The sequence below is a fragment of the Embiotoca jacksoni genome, unplaced genomic scaffold, assembly GCF_022577435.1.
Source record: "Embiotoca jacksoni isolate LCO1_2020_lvr unplaced genomic scaffold, fEmbJac1.0.p SCAF_4, whole genome shotgun sequence".
NCBI lineage: Eukaryota > Metazoa > Chordata > Actinopteri > Embiotocidae > Embiotoca > Embiotoca jacksoni.
In genome coordinates this window covers 23,748,859-23,775,049 of record NW_027185392.1, presented here as the reverse complement: position 1 = coordinate 23,775,049, position 26,191 = coordinate 23,748,859, and the positions used below count along the sequence as shown (strand labels likewise).

At 43.2% G+C, this 26,191-nt stretch overlaps 2 protein-coding genes across 2 annotated transcripts in view; both read right to left on the bottom strand.

Moving 5' to 3' along the window:
• Positions 1-26,191, bottom strand: part of LOC138209612 (histone H3) — an 89,053-nt gene that overhangs the window by 38,087 nt on the left and 24,775 nt on the right. The window lies entirely within an intron of this gene.
• LOC138209375 (N-acetyllactosaminide beta-1,3-N-acetylglucosaminyltransferase 2-like) lies at positions 21,591-22,793 on the bottom strand. Its single transcript, XM_069167919.1, has one exon. It carries the CDS (start codon positions 22,791-22,793, stop codon positions 21,591-21,593), a length of 1,203 nt encoding a protein of 400 aa, XP_069024020.1.

The window sequence follows — 26,191 nt, the reverse complement described above, 5'->3', positions numbered from 1 at the left end:
CTCCTTTATTACAGGGATATGACTGTAAGTGCTTCTCTTATTATGCCTGATGAATGATTCAAGCCTGAGGAGGGAGATGGAGTGAGAGGCAGAGGCTACGCACTGCCCCCCGTAGGATAATCCTGCTCACAGCAGCTCCGTGTTGCCTCAGGGTTTCATTTTTAGCTCTGTCTCTGAGGGGTAGTGCTGCTCCTGGTGGCAAGAGTCATGTGACGAAGTGTGCCACAGAGCACATCTGCTGTCATAAATGGGCATCATGTTTCTTGCATCATGCAATGTTTGAACATTGTCCACAAAAACAGCGATGAAACTGAAAAACAAGCTTAGAAACTCTTCATGTCACTGATGCTGAGTGACTTACTAAGGCAGCACATGAAGTTTCTAGGCCTTATTTCAACTGTACATTACACTATTATATGTCAGCATGCCACGACATTTGTCCGGGAAACAAAAAGGTTCAGAGACATAGTGATTTACAATAATTAAAAAAGGCCTCCTGCAGTGTTGATCACACCCCTAAAAAAAAAGAAAAGAAGTAAAGGTTATGTTTTTAAATTTCTGAAATTTATAATTTCATTGGGACATTGCATTTGAAAATTACATTTCCACTTCTAAAAATCTTGGGAACAACAACAAAAATGTCCTGAAGCACTGAATTGTTTAAAAGACTGAGCTGTACATATTATGACATCTTATCTTTTTATGATTGAATAAAATACCTTTCAAAATGCAGTTTACCCCTAAAATGTCACAGACAAATGTGTATTTATGTAAAGGTTTTCCTAATGAATTTCTTTGAAACAAATATATATATTTTGTTGTTGTTGTTGATCACATGCCACTGTAGAATATATTATGTGAAGGTACAAAACATGGTGTTTAAATTTCTAAAAGATGTAAGAGCAACTTTTTGGTCAACTGTAGTTGATGATAAGAACAGAATAACTATGAGGCTTTTATTAAGTTGTAAAGAAAGTACATTCACATTGAAGACTTTTAACAACTTAATCTACACACTTAAAAAGATCTATTGATCAATATCTGGTCACGTTATCGATCATATTACGTACGGGACAGGACTGACCATGCCGTGACAGACTTTAAGGAATATAAGTCTAATATTGATGTATAGTAGCACAACTATAAACAGCATAACACAGCAGTATAACACATTAAGAGCATATATACAGTAATGTGTGGTATGAATATAATCTAGGTTAAAATAACAGATAGTGTACTAATTAATAACAGTATACTATATACAATGATATAATATAGTAAAAAATAAAAATAGCACATGGTGCACTAATATTAGTATCATATGAAATATAATAGCATCATGTTCATGTATCTCTATCTATATAATATAATTGCACACCCGTACTCCGTATAATGTAGGGCTCTGTATGATGCAACTACATTTTAAGTTATGGACAAGCATGTACAGGTATGGACAAGTTTTATAGATATGTACAAGTATGTGTTATGTGGACGATAGGAAAATGGACCCAAAAGCAGAACACAGGCTGAAGGTTAACCAGATTTATTGTTAAACAGGTTGTGATGTGGAAATTATCCAAGAGATGAGAGGAAGAGAACATCCAGTCGGTCCTGGGGTTAGCCGGGATACTGGGTAGCATACGAGCGGTCGAGGGCTGCTGCCAAGAGAGTGAACGGCTGGCTTGGCAGGTGGAGATCCAGCAGGGAGTGGAGAACTCGGGTGAGCTACTGGAGGTTACTGCTGGGCAGCAACGGACCAGGCAGACAGGTGAGTTCAGGGTCCAGAGGTCTGCAGGTGAGAGACAGCTGGCAGGGAAAGCCAGAGGTCCAAAGGATCTGGAGACCAGAGAGGAGAGTGCAGTAACTCAGAGGCAGGAGCAGCAGATGGCAGGTGAGTGGAGAATCACCAGCCGGTGGACAAGGAGGGGAACCCAGGTGAGTGGAGAATCACCAGCCGGTGGACAAGGAGGGGAACCCAGGTGAGTGGAGAATCACCAGCCGGTGGACGAGGAGGGGAACCCAGGTGAGTGGAGAATCACCAGCCGGTGGATGAGGAGGGGAACCCAGGTGAGTGGAGAATCACCAGCCGGTGGACGAGGAGGGGAACCCAGGTGAGTGGAGAATCACCAGCCGGTGGACGAGGAGGGGAACCCAGGTGAGTGGAGAATCACCAGCCGGTGGACGAGGAGAGGAACCCAGGTGAGTGGAGAATCACCAGCCGGTGGACGAGGAGGGGAACCCAGGTGAGTGGAGAATCACCAGCCGGTGGACGAGGAGGGGAACCCAGGTGAGTGGAGAATCACCAGCCAATGGACAAGGAGGGGAACCCAGGTGAGTGGAGAATCACCAGCCGGTGGACGAGGAGGGGAACCCAGGTGAGTGGAGAATCACCAGCCGGTGGACGAGGAGAGGAACCCAGGTGAGTGGAGAATCACCAGCCGGTGGACGAGGAGGGGAACCCAGGTGAGTGGAGAATCACCAGCCGGTGGACGAGGAGGGGAACCCAGGTGAGTGGAGAATCACCAGCCAATGGACAAGGAGGGGAACCCAGGTGAGTGGAGAATCACCAGCCGGTGGACAAGGAGGGGAACCCAGGTGAGTGGACCGAGCACAGGACTACTCTTCTGGCAGAGTATCACAGAAGACAGGTAGAGACGCAGGCTGGCAGACAGAACTCTGACGCTGAAGCAGACATAAGATCTGATGAAATGGAAGATCAGGAGTAGATATACTGCTGAGGTGATTAGTGGGATGACGATCAGCTGTGTCAGGAACCAGAGTTGATGGACAGCAGGTGGAACCTGAGGAGCTGCAGACAACCACCAGACACGCCCACCAACATGGGGACATGCCCACCAACACAGGGAAAACACTAGGAAGGACAGGTATTAACAAGTATGTACTAGTATGGACACATTTTTACAAGTATGGTCAGGAATGTACTCATGTGGACATGTATGTACAAATCATGCTCTTCTGTTTCAGATGGGGTGAAAGATAAAAACCCTGAACAGAACCATTTTGCACAGCTTTTTACGTGAGTTGCCACTCTGTAATTTAACAGAGTTGAGTTTGGCAAAGTGGTGCAGCTGCAGTCTGTGGAGCACAGACATAACTAATGACAGCAAAAAATGATGGTTGTCAATTCCAATCTGTGTTTCCTTCATGTGCTCCCTGAGTAAAAATACCTCCTCTGACCCAATCTCAGCCCACACAAACAGCCTTAAAAAGGCTGCGCTGACGGCTTGCCCTGATGATGACTGATAAACCGCTCAGCTGATCTGACCAGCTAGTGGTAGCTCTGATCAAATGATGTGGCTACACCAAGCAAGATCTTCAGATTCTCCTGCTGCTAGAGCAGAGGACATCTCAAAAGGTTAGGTTAGGTTAGGTAGGTAGTTACTTTATTAATCCCCGAGGGGATTTTTTTTTTTTAAAAGGAGACGGGGACATGGTCTCATCCTGTGCAGCAATGTTACCATGAGACGATGGAACATGTCCTCAAACTGGCCTGCAGAGGGGTTGTTATTCCAGCCCCCTGAAACACACACAAACCACTGAGTGCAGATATTTTTAAACAATAGACTTTTTTAGGAAAGACAATTTATAACGGTCTCAGATCTTTACCTGATGCCCTGATGGAAGTGAAGAGCAGCTCCATGTGATCCTGGCTGAATCGGTATGTGCAGACGTGTCGCTGAAAATGTTGCTGTTCAGGAAAATCAGGGGGTCAGTGTTGATGATGAAGCCCATGACAGACAGGTACCTTAAAGAACATGTTTTGTCAATCTGATCATGGAAAACTAAGATACCCCAAGAGAGCGCAAAGTAATTTTGTCCATTGAAATTTGGAACCAGACTTTTTCACAAATATCCACAAGATGAGATGCAACAACACCGGGTGACAGCCTGGGCAGGTTAGAAATAGATGGCTCCAGTGACTGAACTTTTGTTCCATTGATTTGAAGTGCTGTTTAGTCACTGAGACTCAGGACAATGACACAAAGGTTACTCCCCGCAACATCCCTGGTTGATAATCAATCTCAGATAGTACATGCTACTAGGTGCTCCTTTGGAGTAAACACATGTCAGTGTCACAGTAATGGTCCTTTGAAATAAATGATTTACCTTTAGGGCATTAAAGCAACTAGGAACCAAATTAGAACAGAATAGAGAAAAGTTTGAACATATGAACACAGTGCCATACATACCATTTTAACACCTGTGAGAAATGAAAAACACTGAACATAAAAGAATTCCAACAGAGACAAAAAAAAGAAAGCAAAAACAGAACAAGGGAACAAAGCATCATATGAACTTACGAACTCATTTGAACAGAAGCTACACAATTTATGACTACTTTCTAAAATATAAAGGATTCACTATTTGTAGCATGGCCAGTTAACTTAAACAAGAAACTATCTTTCTTTATCTTCTGAGAATCAAAGTACACATGCTTGTCTTTTACTTTGTTAGCAGCATGTAGTCCATCTTGTGTTTGGACATCATTTGGTTAAACAATTGTACGTCCAGTTGATCTGGCCAGTGTTGCTGGTTATTGGACTGCAAGTCTGCATCATATCAACATGTGGGCTCAGGAGGGTTGGCCTTTAGCCGGCACCCAAGTTGGTCGCACATGTTAACATTGGAGGCATATTACTACAGTCATGCAGGTCTGCTAAAGCATGCGGAAGTTGGACCTTTTGTGTGTCTGGTGACAGAGACTTGGTCAGGTAGGAGGCAGTCGGAGTCTCGTAGTCCAACCATCATGAAAACAAGAGCTTCTGTTGGGTCTCATTCCCTCATCACCCGAATCCACAAATCAACACATTTTCTGCGTTTGAAGATTGTACTGGACATGTTTTCTGAAAGACCTGGCATACAACATGAGAGTCACACATGTAGATTTAGCAGGTCTTCCTCTTGGCATCCACCTTTGTAAAATGAAAACGTACATATTCAACGTACTTGAACCAGTATTTTTAAGAAGTGCAAAGAGCTCTGCAATGACAAGAAGAATACCTTTGCAATGTCTGTAGATGGAGAGAGTCTCTCAAATAGTCGTATGCCTTCGGGTCATGTAGATGGAGAGTAAGTATTCTCCCTCTGGTCTTTCGTGTATTCATTGCCCTTTTTTGACATGAGCTGAAATGTAGTTAGCGCAGACTATTTGGTAAGTACCAATGAAATACGTAATCCCAGATGATTTTATTTCAGTGATAAGTATTATGACAGAATCAGGGAATCCCCTTTAGGGCAGAAGCAGCTGATTATTTTGCTGATGTCAGGATTCAAGTCAGAGCTGCAGGATGGCGGGCTGGTCTGTCTTCTGCTTCATATCTTCATCCAATCAGAGCAGAGAGCCGGTGTGCTGAGCAGGATCTCTGACTGTCCTCTTATCAGGCCGAGCAGCCCCTCCACCAAAATGTGGCTCACCACCCAATCACACTTCACAGGCCTGCACTAATAGAAAAATAAATTGCAGCGGAGCCAATTCCAACACAGTGCAGCATGAGAGGAAAAATAAGAGCCTGATTCCTCTGATTTAATGAAGCCCATAACACTTGGATCAAGTTATTAAACACTGATGGGATTACTGACTGGCTCATTCTGATTCAGGATGCAAGGTCAGCATTCCTCAGCTGTTCTGTCAGAATAGGCCAAAAGTACACACGACGGAAAACACACCACAACCGGTCTGTAAGTATCCGTGTGTGACAAGAACACATTAAAATGTAAGATAACAGAAAACTGTAAGGTAAATACATTAGCCTCAGACATCTTCACAGCAACTACTCTGATGCCATTTGCTGTACCTCCGTTTCAAACTGACAGATTGAGTCTCAGGCGACCGTCAGCTGGTGTGAGTCGAGCTGAGATGGGCCGGTTAGAACTGCTGCAACTTTTCTAAAACAGTATTAGATCAGGTCAGGTGAACAGGCGAGATCATGTAATACCCCCTGGGTAATGCAGTTTGCATTGCATGTAGAGAGCAAAAAATAAATAAAGTAGCAGTAGCTTGTGAGAAGTGCCGGTGCACGAAAAAAAAAGTTCACAGTACACCAGAGAGTAAAATGTAGACGTGCCAGACAACTTCAAGCACCGTTCCTGACGCCACAAAACACCTGCAAAATGTAATGTTTCCAGGAGGGCACTCAACGAAGGGGAGGATGACAACCCTTCGTTTAAATATCGACTATCCACCATATTAAGGTTGACATGAAGGGGTGCTTCGCCTCAGCTTGTCACTGGTGTTCACCATATTCACTGTTAAGTGCATCAAGCATCCAAAACATCAGCGGTTCAACCATTTACTGAGTGATAAAGCAGATTCAGTGTTATTGTCACAGTGCTGTTTTTACTGCAGCTACAGCGAGGCAGCAAAATGTCCATGGTTTGGTAGTTAACTGTTTCAATTATTAGTTGTTGTTTTGTTTTTTTATCATTGTTAATCATTTTTATTACCACAGCATCCAAGGCCTTCAGAAATGCAGAGAAGCCCCTGAGATGACATGTAAACTTCTCCCACAGGAATAAGTTGCATTACAGTTCATGAGTGCATGTGCTCCTCCTTTTAACCAACAGCTGCAAAGTGTGACTGCTAAGTTTATATGATAATATTTTGTTTTCCATTTTAAACATAAAACCAACAACATACGAAAGAAAAGGCCTTTAAGCTTTAAGACCCTTTCAGATGCAACATGATTTGCTCTGTGCTCGCTGATGAGGTGTTCAGGGAAGTCGTGGGGGAGAGAGCAGAATAGGTGGAGTTTCAAAACTCCTAGATTGTAGGAGCACTTATTAAATCATAGAACATACCTAAGCTATGTTTATCATAAACTATACTTCACTAATGGACAGGTACCTGGCCACTACCATCTACCTGACTGGTAAAACACACCCGATTGCGGCTGCTTGGTTGGAAACATGTTTCCAAGATAGTGGCTTTCCTCCCGAGGTCTCGAAACAAACACAAACTTGTGTTGTACTATTCAGTAGTGATGAGGCGAGTACGCGGCTGAAACAAGGATCTGGAAATGTACTTTAGACAAGCACCATCCAAGTAAACGTCTGCTGATCAAAATCCTCATTAGCAACTACTGGCTCTGACTTCCACTAGCTGTGTCCACACATCGAGGATACACACAAAGCCCCGCCTCCTCACACAGAGCCCCGCCTCCTCACACAGACTGCTGCAGCTCACAGACAAAGACGCACACGCTCTGTCAGTGTCCATCAACTCGCTCCTACCTCGATAAGATATCTTCACTCAGCTGAGCGCTTTCAGCAAATTTCGATGTGGACTGTGTCGGCATAAATCACCCAGCTTCCCACTGTCAGTTTATTTGATAAAATATTAATACCAGGCTGAAAGCCTGGAAGTGAGACTGACCGTGGCCCCCAGGGCGGTACAGAAAGCCTTCCAGACTTGCGATGTGAACTGAGGGCCACGGTCGGAGACGCTGCCGTGCAGACGGAACATGTGACGTACCAGGAGGTCGGCAGTTTTGAAAGGGGACAAAGTGGGCGGCACAGATCGGACAGGCCAGAACGTAGGTGTGCACATCAGTCGAGGCAAAGCGCTCCTTGAGGGTCGGGAGGGCTGGGTCGGCTTCAGGGGTCCATGTGAAGCTTATTTTGGTGGAGAGGAGTCTGGCGAGGGGCACAGCAGTCTCTGATGAAGCAACGGTAGAAGTTAGCAAAGCCCAGAAATTGTTGGAGTTGTTTGTGGTTCGAGGGAGTTTCTCCAGGTCGGTTCTGACTTGCCCCTTCTCCATGATGTAACCGAGAAACTGGACAGAAGAGGTGTGAAACTCGCATTTGAATGAGAAGCAGCTGTGCCAGCTGAACAAGGGGTGGTAGTGGGAGGAGACTGGAGGTGGGCAGTGGGTGAAGCCACACCCTCCAGACACAGACCAGAACATAGAGCACATGAAGGACAAAAACAAACCGGGGAGAAGACGGGACACGAGGAAAAGGGTGATTTGGGAAACAGAGGGAACGATAAACAGGGACAGGCGGAGATCCTACCACAGGTTAACGATCTGCCTTGTTTCTGTTGACCACACAGGTATTTTTCAAAGCTAGTTGAGCTTCAGCTGCAGAGCGGCGTGCTGCATGTTCACTTTGCTTGACGCAGCAAAAAGGCTACATGAGTCGTTATAAATGAGGATTTCAGAGTGCTGTGGTGTTTTGTCACATTGTTTTCTGTTGTTTTTTTTTTTAAACCTGTAACCCTGAAACACTCTGCAGTTTCAGTTATAGTTTCAATCATAGTTTATCCATTTTTATATTTACTCTCCAGGCATGTAACATTGAACTTTCAGCTACTTTCAACACATCCTGCTGATACATTTATTGTCAGTTGTTGTGAATAGCAGTAAAGCTGATTGGCCACCCACACTGCTGCTGCTGAGTCAGCAGAGAGTCATTAGGCTCTGATTCGGTAGGAGAGTCTGCTACTTCTTTCTGTTTTGTGTCCACTTGCCTCTAATAGAGCAGATCCTGCCTCGCTGCAGGTCGCACAGTTTGGTGACCTTGGACTGCACACAGAGACCAGCACACTGCTGCCACATCTGACGGAGACAACAGGACAAAGAGAGTTCTGTAAAACAGATTGAAGGTGACTTAGAAAAGCCATCAGGTCTCTACTGTTGGCATGAAATATCAGAACAAAACTTAAAGTCTAAATCTCCTTTTGCAATTTCTAAAGAGTTATGTTCGTTACGCCTACAGACGCACATCGTTTGTAGCTTCTGGCTCTGAAGAATAAAGCCAATGTGGAAGTGTCTTAAGCTGCAATACCACCGAGTGCCACTAGAGGTCGGCTCCAAAAAGCCTCTGGTTCCATAGACTCCCATTCAACTTCTCATAAAATGCTCAGTCAATACAACTTCTCCATCAGTTATCTGTATATCATTCACTAAAGTCACTCCTTCTTATTAGTTTTCTGGAGGTCCATTTGAAAATAATCCCTCATTCATTAGAAAATAAGCTCCAAAAGACCTGTTTGGGGGGCGGGGGGGGGGGGGGGGGGGCGTGTCTGTTTGATTGACAGGCTTGTGGTGCGGACAGGTTACAGCTATCGGTGGGCGGGACGTAGTATCGTCAGGTTTCCAATCAGATCTGTCAGATCCACCGCTGGCTCCTCCCCCAGCTCGTCCAAATATGGTCACTTCCTGCTCCAAACCGCTCCGAACTATCAAGATGGTGACGGACAGAATCTGAACTGGAGGATTCATAACGTTCACAAAACAACAGGGGACGTTACCGTTGGTTGCCGCCTGGTTACACCCCACAATAAGAAGGTGTAACATGAGTGAAGCGCAGAGGGCCTCCACAATGAACTGACATCATCCTCTGCAGTCCATGAACACAAACAGGTGATTTTATGAACATGCAGTCATTACTTTTCTAATACTTTCTGTGTACAAATTTGATATTTTGATTTGAGTACAGTGAGATGTTCAAGAGGCTCACAAGGAGAAATCATCTGAGAGCACAAATAAAAGTAAATAAACAGACACCACAGTACCTTCAAAACTAACAATATACTGAGTACATACAGAGACATTCAATTCAGCAAAACCAATAGAAGATGTCAGATGAAGCAAATAAATACTGAGTTTACTGATTACATTATTCCTTCATGTAACTGCCAGTGCTTTTATTGCTGTGGAACTTGCATTTTATTATTGTTGAACGGCAGCAGAAAACAGTCAGGATTCTGCACGTGTATGAGGGGGTTGCAGGGGATTATGGGTGGAGGCTGCTGCCTGGCAGGTGATGCTCAGCGTGACTCATTGTGTGGGGCGGAGCGCCCTCCTCGACCTCGGGCTGCCAGCAGAGGGAGGAAGCTGAGCGTGGAGGGTGGATCCAGCACCGCCAGCCTCTCCTCCTCGCCCGCGGACAGCTGCCCACTGATGGTGTCCTTGGTGATTCTACCTGCTGGACGTGAGGAGCATTCAGACAAAGATCAGCTAAGGGCAGAGCAGTGGCTTCGTTCAGCAGGGGGCGCCACCAGGCAGCAGAGCAGATGCTGAGAGGACATCTGGACCGGAGGAGAGGAGTGACTCCGTCATAAAGTCACAACAAATATACACACACGTACTCTCCGAGTTATGTTACCACAAATAGTTTCTTAATGGAGCAGAAAATATTTAAAATCAACAGTAATGTGAACAATTCAGAGTGTTAAAGCTGCACTTGATGGTTCAAAAAGTACTGACATACTATCTGGTACCTTATCATTTATTTATGGTCTTTAATCTATTCACTTGAATTGAAGTCACAAACACACTGCTTTTCTGGAAATTTGCATGGCAAGGCAGACAAAATGTAAAAGTTGTATCGTTTGATTTTTGGCCACGAGGTAGAAAACAAACAAACAATGAAAAGGGGAGGATACACAGCCACAACCTCCCACCAATTTTTAAAAACTGAGAGAAAACAATACAAAAGACAAAGACCAAGACTGACATCTCATTGGAGTCATGTTTCAATGTCCTCTTTGTTCAGGTCTTTGTTTTTTCTAGTGAACCCCGTGAACAGAGACTGTAGATGACAGAAAAGCATCTGTTTAGAGCAGAGAAGGGCTGAGGGAACAAGCATCTTGTAATAAAGCAGAGTAAGGTCAGCAGACTCCCCATGTGACACCACACCGCCTTGGATTAGCTGCTGTAAGCCTATTAAAGTGGTTTGGACTGGGTGGGCCGGTAAAGACTGCAGTTCACTGCCTGCACACACTGATACAAGGTGGCCAGTTTGAAGGTAGGAGGTTAAAGGGCAAAGACAGTCCGTGTGTCCTGCTGGAGTGTCCTTGTGCAAGAAAAAAATATATATAATATAAATATAATAATTATGTTATAAGAAGATACATTCTTCAATTAAAAAATGTAAAGTAAAAGCATTTTTGATCCAGCGATGAAAATGCAACAACACAAGGGTAGTACGTATTTTTTACACACACATCTCTGAGAGAGAGAGAGACAGAGAGAGAGAGAGAGAGAGAGAGAGAGAGAGAGAGAGAGACACACACACACACACACACAATGAAACTTCAAACCAGAATTTTCCAAACAGTAGTGGTACACAAGGCTCCACCTGGTGGTGCATGAGCTCTGAGCTCTGTGTAGCCACTAACAAAGGTCCAAGATTTCAAGCTTAAAAATCCCCAGACGTGTATCAGAATAGTTTAGTGACAGAACTTTCACTTCAATGACTTCATTTTGAAACATTTCCAGCAATGTTGCCAACTCACAGTTTTGGTGCGAGACACCTGTTTCAGTCTCCGTCTCACGCTGCCCAAACTACTCTGATGCCAAATAAGAGGAAGTCCCTCCTTTATGGAAAAAATTGTTATAAATGATAAACAAGATTATTTTCTGCACAGAGGACAAAAGTCTGAACATCATGTTCATTTTTTTTTTTTTTTTTTTTTTTTAAATCACATTTCATCAGTAATATCGGTCCATAAACATCACGCAGAAAGAAGTCACGTGTGCCTGGAGTTGAGGGAGGATCACACATTTCTCCAAAATCACACCTTTCATGTGCAGTGATGCACGTGACAGAAGTGTACCTACTTTGATTTGTAAAGTTTAATTTTAATACCTTGAGTTTAGTTCTTCTGGGCTAAATTATTTTGTCCGGATTAGAAAGCATTTCATAACTTTGCAAACAGCTGTTTTTCAAAGAAAAAGTTTCTTTCCTCCCATCCTCTTTTTAAGATGATATCCAAACACATTATTTTTCCATTATAAGCCTGGCATTTTGTCTTATAAACCAATGAAAAGGAAAAAGAAAGGACAAATAAATGCCAAAGCAAGAAGGAGATGCTGTGTTGTTGTGACTTTAATAAGCAGGTTACAAACGGTGGACAACAGTATCGGTCATAGAGACGCAAAGAAAGGAAACTAAATGATAAATGAGAGGTTTGAATTATTTGTTAAGATACTTTGTCACTTTCTCTTCCCTCCTTTCCCCTCCTGTGGATCCATGTAGGCGTCAGGTGGCAGCAGAGGGCTGAAGCGCAGCAGTGACAGGTGGGCCGGCGGAGGAGGGGGAGGCAGGTCGGAGTCCGGAGGGCTGGAGTAGCTGTCCTCAGGATGGAGGTGGTTGTTGTTGCGGTCAGGAGGGGAGAGGCTGCCATTACTATGGCAGCGCACCAGGAACGCCCCCCGGTGGTGACGGCGGTACAGCATGCCAGCCACCACGAGCAGCAGCATCACGATGAGGGAGCTGAGCAAGAAGAAAAGCACGTAGACGCCTTTAGTCTCGGGGGAGAGTCCTGAGCTGCAACCTGCAGGCAAACAACAGGAAGTCAGCAGCTGGCATGAAGCAGTGTGTCCGGGAGTCCGACTCACCGTATTCAGTCAGAGCACACGTACCTGCAGCCTTCACACCGATGCAGATGGTTCCTCCTGAGCCCAGTCGGGACTCGTCTTGAAAGCCCGGCCTGCAGTGGCAGGAGTACGAGCCGAACTGGTTCGCACAGTCGGCATTAACGTCACACAGAACCAACTGGGTCCCGCACTCATTCACATCTGAAACACACACAGATGGCAGCTGATAATATTGATTCATTTCAAGGTTTTCTTTAACATGATAATTCTGCCAGGATATCTTTAAGCTGGTGCACAGGAGCCTTACTTCAAGGCCTAACTACTGCACTCCAACTGGCCCAAGTCAAAAAAGAATTACTGCCTGGCGGTCGGATGTCTCCCGTAACCAGTGAAGTGTTTTTTTACAACCTTGTCTGTCCAGACTTAATATATGTAGTGAAGTCTTTAAAAGAATGTTTGTGTTCACATGCTTGAACGGTGGAGCTGATAGTGATAAAACACAAACTTGTAGCCATGAAACAATTCAAATTTGAATTGTTGCTATAAAGAAGCTATAAATTTGAAAACGTGGATGCTTCACACATCTTCAACTCATCAGCGCGGAAAAACACCAGTTTCATGGTCGACACCAGAGATTAGTGTCAGCAATTCAGTTCACAACAACGTTGGTGTGTCTTTTGGACTACGGTCTGGAAGGTAAAAATAAAATGAGGAAAGTACCAACACAGGGCCGGACAAGATGAAGTCACAATAACATTTCCATCATAATTCCATTTTGGATTAAACTGTTGTACCTGCAGTCGACACAGACATGATGATGCCCCTCCTGCGGTTTCCTCCGAGGCCGACACCTTTGGTGAGGAGGCGCTGCAGGGTGGAGTGGACGACCCAGCGGACCTTCAGACCTCCAGGTCCCTGTCCGATCTGCAGCCAGAGGATGTACAGAACTCCTGCACTCAGCCTGCACACAAAACCAGCAGCCATCACGTGTGTCCTCATGAATACTGAGCTCCAGCTTTCAACAAATCCATCACGATGACATGACGGGTCTGTGATACAATTAAAAGGTCCAGGAAAAGCTAGAAACAAGATAAGGATTGTTTTGTTAAACTATATTGGAGTAATTCATGAATAATTATATTCCATAATTTATTTTAGGCTAGAAACTGACATTGTGTCAAGTGTTGCTTGAAAGAGATATTTTATTTTATTAGTTTCACTTTTCCTCAATTCTTCTTTTCTTGCAACTCTTCTGGTTTCACTGGACTTTAATCTGTTTTTATCCTGACTCAGTGTGCTCACTCTCTATTTTAAATGTATTTATGTATTTTCAAACACAGACTTATGAGGCCGTTTTATACCAACCTTTTTATTCTTTTAGAGGACACGGACAGTTGTGTGTACAGAGCCTCCAGCTCGTTGCTCATCTACAGGAACAGAACAGAAGTGGTGGAGTGAGCACCGCCTTGGCCTTCATTGCTTTTTGCCGGCATGCTACATGTAGCATCTTCAGCAACATACCATCGCCTTGACTGACAGCAGCAGTGACCGGACCAGGTTGTCCCAGGTCTCCTCCAAATCCTGACTGAAATTCACCTCAACAGTCACTTCAAACAGGTGATCTGTCACAGACCAGAAACACTGACTGGATGTCAAAGTACTAAAACAAACGATCAATAGTAGAATTAATAAAAAAAAAAAAAAAAAAAAAAAAAAAAAAAAAAGCAGGCTACAAAGTGTAAATTGGTTTAATCAATATGTTTTGCAATAACTCTAGTGGTGGCTGAATTAGTAGAATACATTTATCTTTCATTTTATTTCTAGTTTGGATGCCGTCATCAGTTTATCATTAGCAAAAAATGTGACGCACTGAAAAGTAACAAAAAATGCCACCCGGGATCAGATGGGACATTTCTGGAGAATTAACTTTGCTGTGCAGCGGTACATCGTTAGTCAAACATACTCACCACCAGGAAGATGAGGGATTTCAGAGTGATTTCGTATGTTCACTATGAGAGACGAACAAACAGCAGTCAGACAGATTCAACACACAAACACTGGATGTGTAATTTGATGCTGAGGTTGATCTAAAATGAACAGAACTGAGCCACAAGTCTTCCAGCCTGAATGAGCATATTGTTTGTGTTTGTTTAGATTTATGGAACGATGAAGGAGTGGGTTAAAAACTGAGGATCTTTGTTGTCATGAGGCTCCAGTTAAAAAATATATCATAAAAGTAATGTAACTTCATGGTTAAAAGAAACAACATTGACTGGTGGTTTGAAAACAGGAAAATAACTATGGTCTCTCCATAAAGTCCAAAGACAACCCACTCATCCCCCGACCTGTCTGTAACAGACACCTCACCTCTGCAGGGCTGTGTCACAGCTAAAGGAGGACACTATCGTTTTCAGAGGTGTGGACTCGAGTCACATGACTTGGATAAATCTGATAACTTCACACTCAACTTGATGAATTCAGAAATAAACTAGACATCACTTATGCATTAGATTATGAATCATTTGTCCTTTTAACTGAATGTTGTCATTTGTACTTAAGTAAAGCACTTAAATACTTTTCTTACTGACACAGAAAAACATCATAGTTTCATATTCAATGTTATAATAACATATGGAATAATATAACATTTAGCTTTTAATCTGGTGCATTTTAATACAGTATTTGGTTGCTACTATTGTTTTATGGGCTTTTTCATGCAGCGTTTAAGTTATTTTAATAAATGATTCAGTGTGTTTTTAGTTTGTTTTTTTTAAGCCAAGAATATTAGTCCAGTTTTAAACCATCAAAACATTTTGTAGCCGTGTTATCTGTTTAAGCTGGAAGTGTTTACCAATGTCTCTGACTAGTTGTGTTAATTTGATATTTCAGTGTAAGTTTGGTTTGAGAAAAGTCACCTGATCTCTAATCTAACGTCTACGAGTTAAAGGAGATTTTACTTAAGTTTACCAAGTTTGGACTCTGAAAACATATCTGCATCAAAAATGATTCAATCTAATATCCGAGAATGTATCAGGAGCTCAAGTTAACCTGAAAACACAAACATCCGAACCATCCAGGGGAGTGAACATGTTCAGATGGACTCACGGTTCCCTCTGTGGTCTGACAGCGGCTCCACCATGTTGGGGTGAGGAGGACTCTGGTCAGTGTGCTGCAGGTCTGGTTCCTCTGAGGGGGGGGGGATCTGATTTGAGGCCCGGTTGACCTCCTTCCGGTTCCTACCAGCTTGTTCTGAACTGTCGGCAGGCTGCTCCTCCTCCTCCTCCTCCTCCTCTGACCAGCTCTGTGTTCTGCTCTCCTCCTCTGCACTGGCAGCTTCCTCCACGTTCCTCCGGGTTGCTGTTGGAACCTGAGTGCTGCCTTTGAGCTCCTGACTGTCGCTTCGCTGCTGTGGAGATGCAGAAGGGACAGCCGAGCCCGACCGGCTCGAATAGGTGTGAGCGACACCTCTTCCTGATCGGAAGGTCCTCTGGGTGGATGGCAGCACGGTGGGCGCGGCGGGGAACTGGTAGATCTGGGTGAAGTTCTCCAAGGAAAGATGGAGGTTTTCGTCCACCTGGAACAAGACGGAGGACAGACGGTGTCAAAATTCTTTCTGGTAGCAAAGAACACTAAAGCAAATGAAACCATGAAGCACCATTTTGATTCAACAGAATATTTTAAACAAAGGAGAAATTCAATGACAAAATGAATAGGACCCTTAAGCTTGATATTTTGTTGCACAACCTTCAGTCAGCAATCACTGCAAACAAATGATTTCTGTAGCTCTCTGACACCTGTCACCTCTTCAAACTTCCAGTGGCTTCTCCAGAGTGTCTTCAGATTTCATTGCTCCCTGCAGATTCAATGCATCCTGTGCCAGACGCAGCAAAGCAGCGCTAAAACAGAACCGAACCTCCTCCATGTTTCACAGCAGGTGTTCTTTTCTTGGAGAACTTCATCTTTTCTGTCTGTGACTCACCAAACAGCTCCAGTTTTGTCTCATCTGACCAAACGAAGTTCTCTCAGAAGCACTAACAGTGTGTCTTTTATCAAATTCCAGTTGTTGTTGTTGTTGTTTTTTTTAAGTTTTTCTTATAGTGGAGACCTCCTGGGTCATCTTTCAGCTCACTGGACTCAAAAAGTGATGCATGCTGCAATCAGACTGATGTACCAAGACGTTGGAGTCTATCTTATATCTACTTAAAGGTTTAATGTGGTTCTTTGTCTCCATTCCCAGCATCCTTCTGTTTAAATAGATTTTTCTCTTGAAGATGCATCCAGGCAGTCCCATGGACCTCAAACTTCTTCATAATATAGTAGCTGTGGTCACAGCAACATCAATCTGCTTAGAGATGGTCTCTGTAGCCTTTACCTCAATGATCCCAAACAGCAGAGTGACCACTGTTCTCCATTTAAAACAGGCTGAATGACTGATTACAAGACTAAAGACATGTGATAAAGATAACCGTTAGTTTGAAATATCACTATATAACAGTTATTTAATTTTTTTTTTATGGGTGTATCAACAAATCTGTCGAGGCCATTTTCGAATAATCTTTGTAGAAGAAGCAATAACTTATTTCTTCACTTTCTGTGCTTTACTTTATGACAGACCAAAGGCTGCAGGTATACATTTAAAAAAACTGCTCTCAATTTCATTACTTTTCAGGAGGAATGAAACATTTTTCAAGGAGCTGTTAAAGGTCCCAAAAATTCCTCCATGACTACTTTTGCTCAGCCGACACACTTGTGTTGCTACAACCTTGTTTATGGATGGCATTGTATTAAACTGAAGAAAATAGCAGACATGACTGATGCTTCCATCATCTCTTCATCTACTGTTACACTGTGTCCCTTTATATTTAGCCTCAGTGTGCCCCTCGTGTTTTAGCATATATTTGGGGCACAGATGGAACCATTGAGTTCTCTGAAAGATTATTAATCAGTGATGCTTGAAAACCCCCAAAAGATGGTTTCAAAACACTTCTGAAAGAACTCTAATCAACCGGATGACACAATATTCAGTCTGTTAACCAATAAACAATACTAGGTCAAATATTTGACCTTTTAATTTGAAATGATGGCTTTTAATTTGAAATTGATAGCGGAAGTTGTGAAATGTAACCAATTTATGGTGGTTAAACTTGGTTGCCAGAGCAAGGCATTATCACTGCCTGAGTTGAGGGTGTGATTCCCCCTCTAGAGTTTACGTCCACCCACCTCGGTGTGTGGGTCAGCGGCCTCCTCGGGCTTCCAGGGCAGCTCAGCCGTCATGGCTAAATGTTGATCGTAATAATCGTACATCAGATCAGAAGTGGGGGCCTCCATCTGTTCACTGTTCATCAGTGGTCCAATTTCACTGAAGTCCATCAGTCCTGGAGATGATTCGGACTCCTCGCCTCCCTCTGTGAAGCCCTCTCGTGGATTGTAAACCACCGGCGGTCCAAATGACTGGTATCGGCCGTAGAAGCCCCGGTACGGCGTGCTGGGCCAGCCACCGATCAGAAGCACGACATACAGAGTGCTCGAGGAAGACGTGTACTTTGCCTCCCGCCAGCACCCTTGCAGGACCTTGTGGGCCACTAAATGGCCGACGGGCTCGTCCACGTGGATCTGGTCCTGTTTGAGATGGCAGGCGTCGTCCGGGATCAGGTCCTCCAGGCGGAGATGAATCCTCTTCCCAGGATCCACCTGGATGGTCCAGTTGCACCACAGCGGCGGGTTGGAGCACAGGTAGTCTGGCGAGAAAAACTCACCGCTGTCCCCGCGCAGCAGCTGGTGGCAACTCCGCAGGGCGAAGAAAGCGCTGCCGTCACCTCCATGTGCATCTGAACAACAAAAAGACCACCAACACACCCGTTTTATACGTTTCAGCTCAAGTGATCAAGTTTTCAGGCAGTGATTGAGTTCAGTTCATTTCAGTGAAGGAAGGAAACCAAGTTGTTGAGAAATGGCAAAGCTTTAAATTCAGGAAATGGACAAATTCCCTTTCTCTCTTTCATAACATCCATTTCACTTGTTAGTCTTTGTGGTCCTGTACTCCTGCAGACAGTTTAAGATGAAACCTTGAAGGAATCTGAGGCACTCAAGAGGGTGATTCAACATAAAGTGTTTAAATCACTCATGGCTATTAAATCACAGTAAAAAAAACACAACCACATCAACACGTTTCAGCCTCTAAGGCCTTCATCAGAGCGCGTGCAAATCAATTGCCTTTGGTCTGTTCCTTATATGTGTTGGTCAGTGGTCACATGACCAGTATGGGCCAATTAGCAGCCACCCAATGCATGGGAGCATTGGGTGGCTCCCAGTCTAGTATTTGGACTAGAAACCAAATACAGATATTCATCAAAAATCTCTTGGTAGCTTTAAATACATTCAAACATTAAATGGCAAATAACATTCAAAATGACCCAGTTGAGTTGTTGTGTTTTTTACTGTGATTCAACAGCCATGAGTGATTAAAGACTTTTGAATTCATCATCCTCTTGAGTGCCTCAGATTCCTTCAAGTTTTCAACTCAAACGGTTTGATCCCCAAACTGAAGAGACTGAAGACAACCATTCACACCCCGAGCAGCACTCCATGCTGACACTTTGACAGCCCTGCAGACAGACAGCTTTTACAAATTACAGTCTGTTTGTCTTAGTGTAGACACAGTCCCATGAAAAGAAAAAAAAACTAACAATGAAGCAAAAATGAACTGTTTCCCTTCCTTTCAACCAACTATTTCCTGCAGAAGAAGTAAATTCATTGTTTAAAAAAAAAAAAGGCTCACAGTTTGTGGAACAACTGGTCCCTGAAGTTTTTAGCAATTATTATGCAAATAGGAGGAAATGGTGCATTTGTTGCGGGACTAGTTTTAGTGGTGGAGTAATCCTCAGTTGGTCTTCTTGAGAGTATTTATGGCAGCAGGATGGTGTACGTAGAATTATGTCACACAATGTGTGTGTTCACTGACATGAAGTGAAGTGTTTTGGATTGTTTTTGGTCAACAATGTGAGCTAGTAAGACATGTCAGTCTCTGATATGAACACACTTTACTTTTTGGGAGATTATTATTGCCTTTTTTTTTTTTGGAGTCTCACCTGGAGGCCTGTTGGCTTCTTCTCTGTTCACCTATGGACAGAAAAAAAAAAAAAAAAAAAAAATATATGTATATATATATATACACACACACACACATGCGCGCACACACACACACACACACACATATATATATGTATATATAAAATAAACAAAACATAACACACAAGCTGATTTCAGTAAGATGATGGTATCTTACCTGTCCATCACAGTGTTTACAAATTATACCAACTATCAGCAGAAATATGATAAATACATTTTTAAAGTTGAAACTGTTCTTTTGTGTCATTTTACTATCCGAACTTTTTCAGCTAAACTACTTAAATATGTGAGAAAAAAAAATGAGTCCAGTTGATCCTCTGAGCTTCAGGTAAACTGCTGTTTTCCTTTCCTGTCGGAGCAGGTGAACTTCATCAGTCAGTTGATTGAGTTTCCTCTTACAGGCTGTTAGCACAAGCTTCGTCCAGCAGAGGTCACTATGGTATTTCATATTCGGTTTTTGCAGAACAGCCAAGTTACACTTTTTCCAACATTTTTCTTTCACTTGTGATTTTGCCTTTGTGAGGGTTTGTGTGTGTTGCAGGTGCTTGTTTGGTTTTGTCATACTAGTTCCAGACAAACACCTCTGTCATGTTGGTCTTAAAATGAGATATGATCAGGACAATAACCTGGTATTAGCTGGTTCAGAATGATTCGGTTATTTTGAGTGCGTGTTAGTAATGTGATACGCACCTCCAGGCGGGTGCACAACTTGCGTGCGCGCGCTCTGTGAGCGCAAAAAAACACACGTATGATTAAAAAAAATAAATATTGTAATTGTGAACATCATTCTGTTCAATCCGAGCAAGAGCAGATATGTTCCACTGTTCATTCAAATCCACTTTTCTGTAGCAATTCAAGGGAGGAGACGACATGCTGATTGGTTTGTTTCATATAGTGCCCGAAACAGCTATGATTAATTAACCATTCACCTACACTCAGACTCTATAAACTAGTTGGACACACATGAAATGCACTAAACACCTGACGTTCAGAATCATTACGAACATTTTATTTACAAAATACAAGACACAAAAATAAGAGATTCATTTTTGCATAAATATGGCGTTATGAAAGGAAGTTGGCAGTTTTGTCAGGCAAAACCGTTCTATAACTTTATGATCAGAAGTTTTTGTTTTTGTTTTAGTCTTATGGTTGAAAAGAAATGGTACAGATTTAAGAATCATTGTAGTAAAAAGTCTGTTACTGATGTTTCACTTGACTATGAAAGGTCCTCACATTGGTAGTGGATAGATTACTAACTCTAACAGCTCTCCATTAGATCTCCCTGATTCTGGTTTGACCTGAAACAGATGTAAACATTCAAATATTCAACCAGGAAATCCACATGCACGTGATAATGCTGATTTTGATATTGAGGGAACCGCCATGAAATTACAGACATTGGTAATTTCTGATTTAGATTTTTACTCAATAAACCACAATTCTCCAACATGACATTTCATTTCATACCTCTTCAAATCTAAGTTCAAATTCCATGTGAATTAAGTGTAGAAACATTGCATGTCTACACACCAACATCCGAGTTGTAATTATGAATTTGAAAAAACAAGAATGCCTCACATCAGTCATAGTTTAAAGCTCAAGACCATTAATTTCATGTTTAACAAAAATGTTATATTAGCAATAGACAGTATATTTTACCGCCAACACGACCAAATATGCAGTTATACAGCGGTCTGTTGACATTTGAACTCTTTCCAAACAAAACCAGCGAACACACACATTAGCCAGCTAACGTGCCAAAAAGTGGGAAGTGTTTATCGTGCATGCAGGGATTTTGGACTATGTTGTTTTTACGTATCCTGTCCCAACGCTGCCTTAAAATGAGCTTTAGTGAGGGTAATGTTTGTCTATTATGCAGAAGAGCATTGATTCACCAAATAGTCTCATTGAGATAAATGGACTACAGTTTGAGCAAAAGAAAATAATAGAAAATATAACGGACAAACTTGACTTGAAAATACTTTTTTGATGACTTTGAAATACTGAACACAGAGGTTTTTCTTGAGTTTAATTTGACATTTTGACAGATTTAAAGTTTGTTTAAAATGGCAAACAAATTCAACAGTGCAGACAAAACATGGAGAATGAAGGAGATCACTGGCAGTCAAGCTCGGGGCGGACGATCCACGGCCAGATCTTCAACATCTGCTGCGGCGTCCGGCTGTGAACCAGCATCAAGCTCCGGTAGATGCAAGGGTTGGACCTGTACTTCTCCTCAATGTCGAAAGTCCTGAAGCCGGTGTGCTTCTCAGGAACCAGGCCGAGCTTCTTCAGGCACATCCCTGTATAGACATCATCGATGGGATACAAGACCACCTGCTGAGATACGTTGTGGAGACGCATCGCTAACTCCCCAGAGTACAGATATCCTCCACCGCCGGCATAAGGCGGGTACCGGCCCACAAACACACTCTCAGGGATAAAGTACTTGAGTTTCCGGTCTCTGTGTGGACTTGCATTACTGATAACATCACCTATGAACAAATCCTTGGCCTTGACCTCGGACAGGCCTTCCAGAAGGTCAATGATTCGTAAGGTGTTGACGAAGACGTCATCATCGCCCTTGAGAATGAACTGAGCATGAGGACAGTGTTTGCTGAACCACTCAAGGAAGAGAACCTCCTTCAGGGTGAGGTTGAAGAAGGTGTCTCTGTAGTCCCACTGGAGCAGGTCTTTGTGAAGCTTCGCCTCACGGCCGAGCATCACCCGCAGGTCTGGGAAGTGGTCTGAGGACAAGGTGTTGCCCAGCAGGAAAACTGTCACCACAGTCCGGTTGGCCAGGACGCCTGCCTGTCCCCAGGTTTCCCGAATGGCCTGCCGCCGGTCAAAATGTGGGATCAGTGACTTGACTGCCAGCAGCAAGAAGGGTTTTTCATCACAGACATAAGGCTGATTTATCAGCATGGGGTACATCCTGCAGCGCATGTGCAAAAGGAAGTCCTGGAATTGCGGCGGTAGCAAGTTGTAGTCCAAGATTTGTGTGGGGACTCTGTAGTCTGGTTCACAGGGGTTCAGTGGTCCAGTGTCATTCAGCCAATCCGGCATGAGGGAGTCAGTGGAGAGTCCAGAGTTGATGACCGGGTTGTAATTGAAGTCCAGGCGCTGCTGCTCCTTGTTCCAGAAGACTTTGCTCGGTGCCTGCTGGCGCCAAAACCGACTGGCTGGGACTCGTACTTTCCCGGGGGCACGTCTGTCGTGCCCCAGGTTCCAGGACACAGCCACCAGAACACAGAGGAAGATGTTGAGCATCATCATCATCCCGCAGAGCACCCTTGCTTTCCTGCGTGCCACAGGCATGTTGCCTCCCCTCTCCATCTAAACACAGGACAAGAGATTCTGTTAGAAATGACAGAAAATCAGTGGGAAACGTCAGCAGTGTCACGACCTCTGCAGGCAAACTTACAACAAAGCCAGCATATAAAGGAGCATTTGGAAACATGAAGACAAAGTAGGTCGACACTAAAGACACGAGGAAGACTGCAACAATCTATTTCAGCAGGTCAATGGAAAGCTAGATTTAGATTCAGAGCTCAAACCGGCAGCATACAAGGCCTCATTTTCATCCTTAATCCTCCAGGAATGGGGCCGAGGAACACATTTCCTCATCTCCTCCTTACTGCCTCCTCCTCTTTCTTCAACAATAACAGAGCGGCATCACACGTTTCCAATTGAGCCGTGCACATGACACCGGTTTACGGCCAGCAGTCCGAGTCATTGTTTACCAACTGCACATGCAACAGTGGATGATGTTCGTCACCTTGGGATTCATGATGAAGAAATGTGGGCTGACACACTATTTTCAGTTAGTTTAAAGGAACAATATGAATGTTAAATGTTTAGTGTAAAACATTCAAAAAATTAACTAATAAATCCACAGAATGTGAACAAATAGCAGTGTTGATGTCATGTCCACCAGGACATCGGTGTTGTTTTCCACTGAGGAAGCAGCTCCTGGTAAATAAAGGGATGAAGTTTCAGAGTGAACAGCTGGTCATGATAACGTTGGTTGTGTAGTGATAGTTTGTACATCAGGGATGTACTCACCATCGGACACACCGGGACGAATCCCAGCGGGCTGCTGCACACTGGACCGTCAAAAGAATCCATAAAGTTTGGGACGCTGCAGGAGAGCATGCTGCGGGCAGCTCGGTCCCAGACACAAGTCCAGGGCTGAATTTATTTTCTAGTACAGCTCTGTATAACTGACAGTGTTAGTGTGCTAAGTTAGCTGTTTGCTGTTACGTGGTTCAAACCTGTTCCGCATTGCACCTTTAAACAAGCGCAGAAAATGTACGCTTGAAATGAAGAAAGGTACCACCTGACGTCACCACTAAACAATACACCTATTTGATACATTTCACTGAAAATATGCTTCATTTATCCTGAAATGTAATTAAATTTAAATACATTGTCTACATTCCTTAGCCATGTCATAGAGTAAAGCAATGAAAGTGTGAACAAAAATAAATTAGGGCCTTTTCTGTAAAGGTTATGCCTCGTCAGATTTGGTGATACCCAAAGAAAAAAAAAAAAAAAAGCAGAAATCATTGGGTTATAGTGGCATTTCAAACTAACAGTCATCTTTGGTGTCACATGTCTTCAGTCTTGTAATCAGTCCTTCAGCCTGTTTAAGTGGAGAAACGTGGTCACTCTGCTGTTTGGTATCTTTGTGTGCACCACACTGAACATGGAGCAGAGAAAGCAGAGATCTGTCTGAGGAGATCAGAAAGAAGATTATAGAGCAGCATGTTAAAGGTAAAGACTATAAGACCATCTCCAAGCAGATTGATGTGTCGGTGAGTACAGCTGCAAATATCATGAACAAGTTTAAGGTCCATCCGACTGCTGGATGGAGCTTCAAGAGGAAAGTGGACTCCAGATTGAACAGAAGGTTTTTGTTGGACAAAGAATCAAGGAAAACTTGGACTCCAAAGTTCAGGTACATCACGGTAAAATGGTAAATGGTCTGTACTTGTATAGCGCTTTATCACCTTTCGGTCTCAAAGCGCTTTAACATGGTTTCCCATTCACCCATTCTCACACTAATGAGACAGATCACCATGCAAGGTGCTGCCGTCAGGAGAACATTCACACACTGATTGTACACCATCGGGAGCAACTTAGGGTTCAGTGTCTTGCTCAAGGACACTTAGGCATGTGGACAGGAGGAGCTGGGGATTGAACCACCAACCTTCTGATTAGTGCCCAACCCACTCTACTGTCTGAGCCACAGCCTCCCCTAACGCTAGACACACATCAGTGTCTGATTGCAGCACGTATCGCTTTTTGAACGCAGTGGACTCCACTGTTGAGAGAAAATCGACTGAAATGGATATTCACAAGCCACAACGCTTCTGGGAGAACCTCCTCTGGTCAGATGAGACAAAACTAAAACTGTTTGGTGAGTCTCGTCAGCTCTGTGTTCACAGACAGAAAGATGAAGTTCTCCAAGAAAAGAACACCTGCTGTGAAACATGGAGGAGGTTCGGTTCTGTTTTAGGGCTGCTTTGCTGCGTCTGGCACAGGATGCATTGAATCTGTGCAATGAAGGAAGCAATGAAATCTGAAGAGTATCAAGGCATTCTGGAGCGAAACGTGCTGCCCAGTGTTCTGTCTCAGTCACAGCTCATCGGTCCTCCGACTGGATCCTGACCCAAAACAGCTCAAATCAGCCCGCAACAACTAAGAATGAAACAGTGAACTATTCTTCCATTCAAACATGGTTAGTAACGGTTTGATGATATCACATATTTAGGGAAAAATACCTGTAATTTTGATATTACAAATTTGATTCATTTAAACGTCTTACTCAAACTGCAAGTCAACACTACTAAAGATTGTATTTCCTGCAGACAGAAAACTGATTTTTGACCGATCTTGAATGCTTTGATTGTGATTCGATGATTCCAAAAATGGTCCAGGCGACAGAAATATTGGTGAAACACTGGGGGTAAATGCAAACAAACTGTTTCTTAAAAATGTTAATTTTCTTTGTCCATTTGAATTATAATTTAAAATAAAAACCCATGTGTGATGCTACAACACTGAAATGTACAAGCATTCCCCTGCTCTTGATTTTTTTTTTTAACAGATTTTTAGTTTGCCATGTGGTCTTAGTGTCTGATTGAGAATTTTGAAAACAAAAACCAATTGAAAAATTACATTAAATAAGCAGATTTTCATATGCAAATGGTAAAGTAAGAAAGTAAGTCATGCCGTATGAAGAGTGGCATATTAGTGAAGTGTTGCAGGTACATCATGCAGTGTTGACACAATGCAATAGCTGGAGGATTATTTTTCTTCACACCTGGATTTATTGAAGATATTTGGACCAGATCACTGTCATAGGATGTTAACACTTTAAAAGGACGGTAAAATATAGGTTGTATGCTGTTGGATTAATCTAACAACAGTCAGCAACTTTGTTCAGGTGTTAGACAAAGAGGGAAATGAAACCGATTTTGTAAGTGTCTGAAAACAGCATTAAAACCTCCCTCCTGCAGTCGGCTACTTAGTGTAATCTACACAGGTGACAAAATAGATGAATTCCTTGCCGATTATTCCCGCTCACTGATCCCTTTTTAATCGCTTTGTGTTGGCTGCTGTCAACCTTCCATCCTCTCTGCATGGTGTCATGCTGCAATACGATCTGGCTCCAGCTTTGCTGGATGGTAATTATATTTAATAAAAAGTTG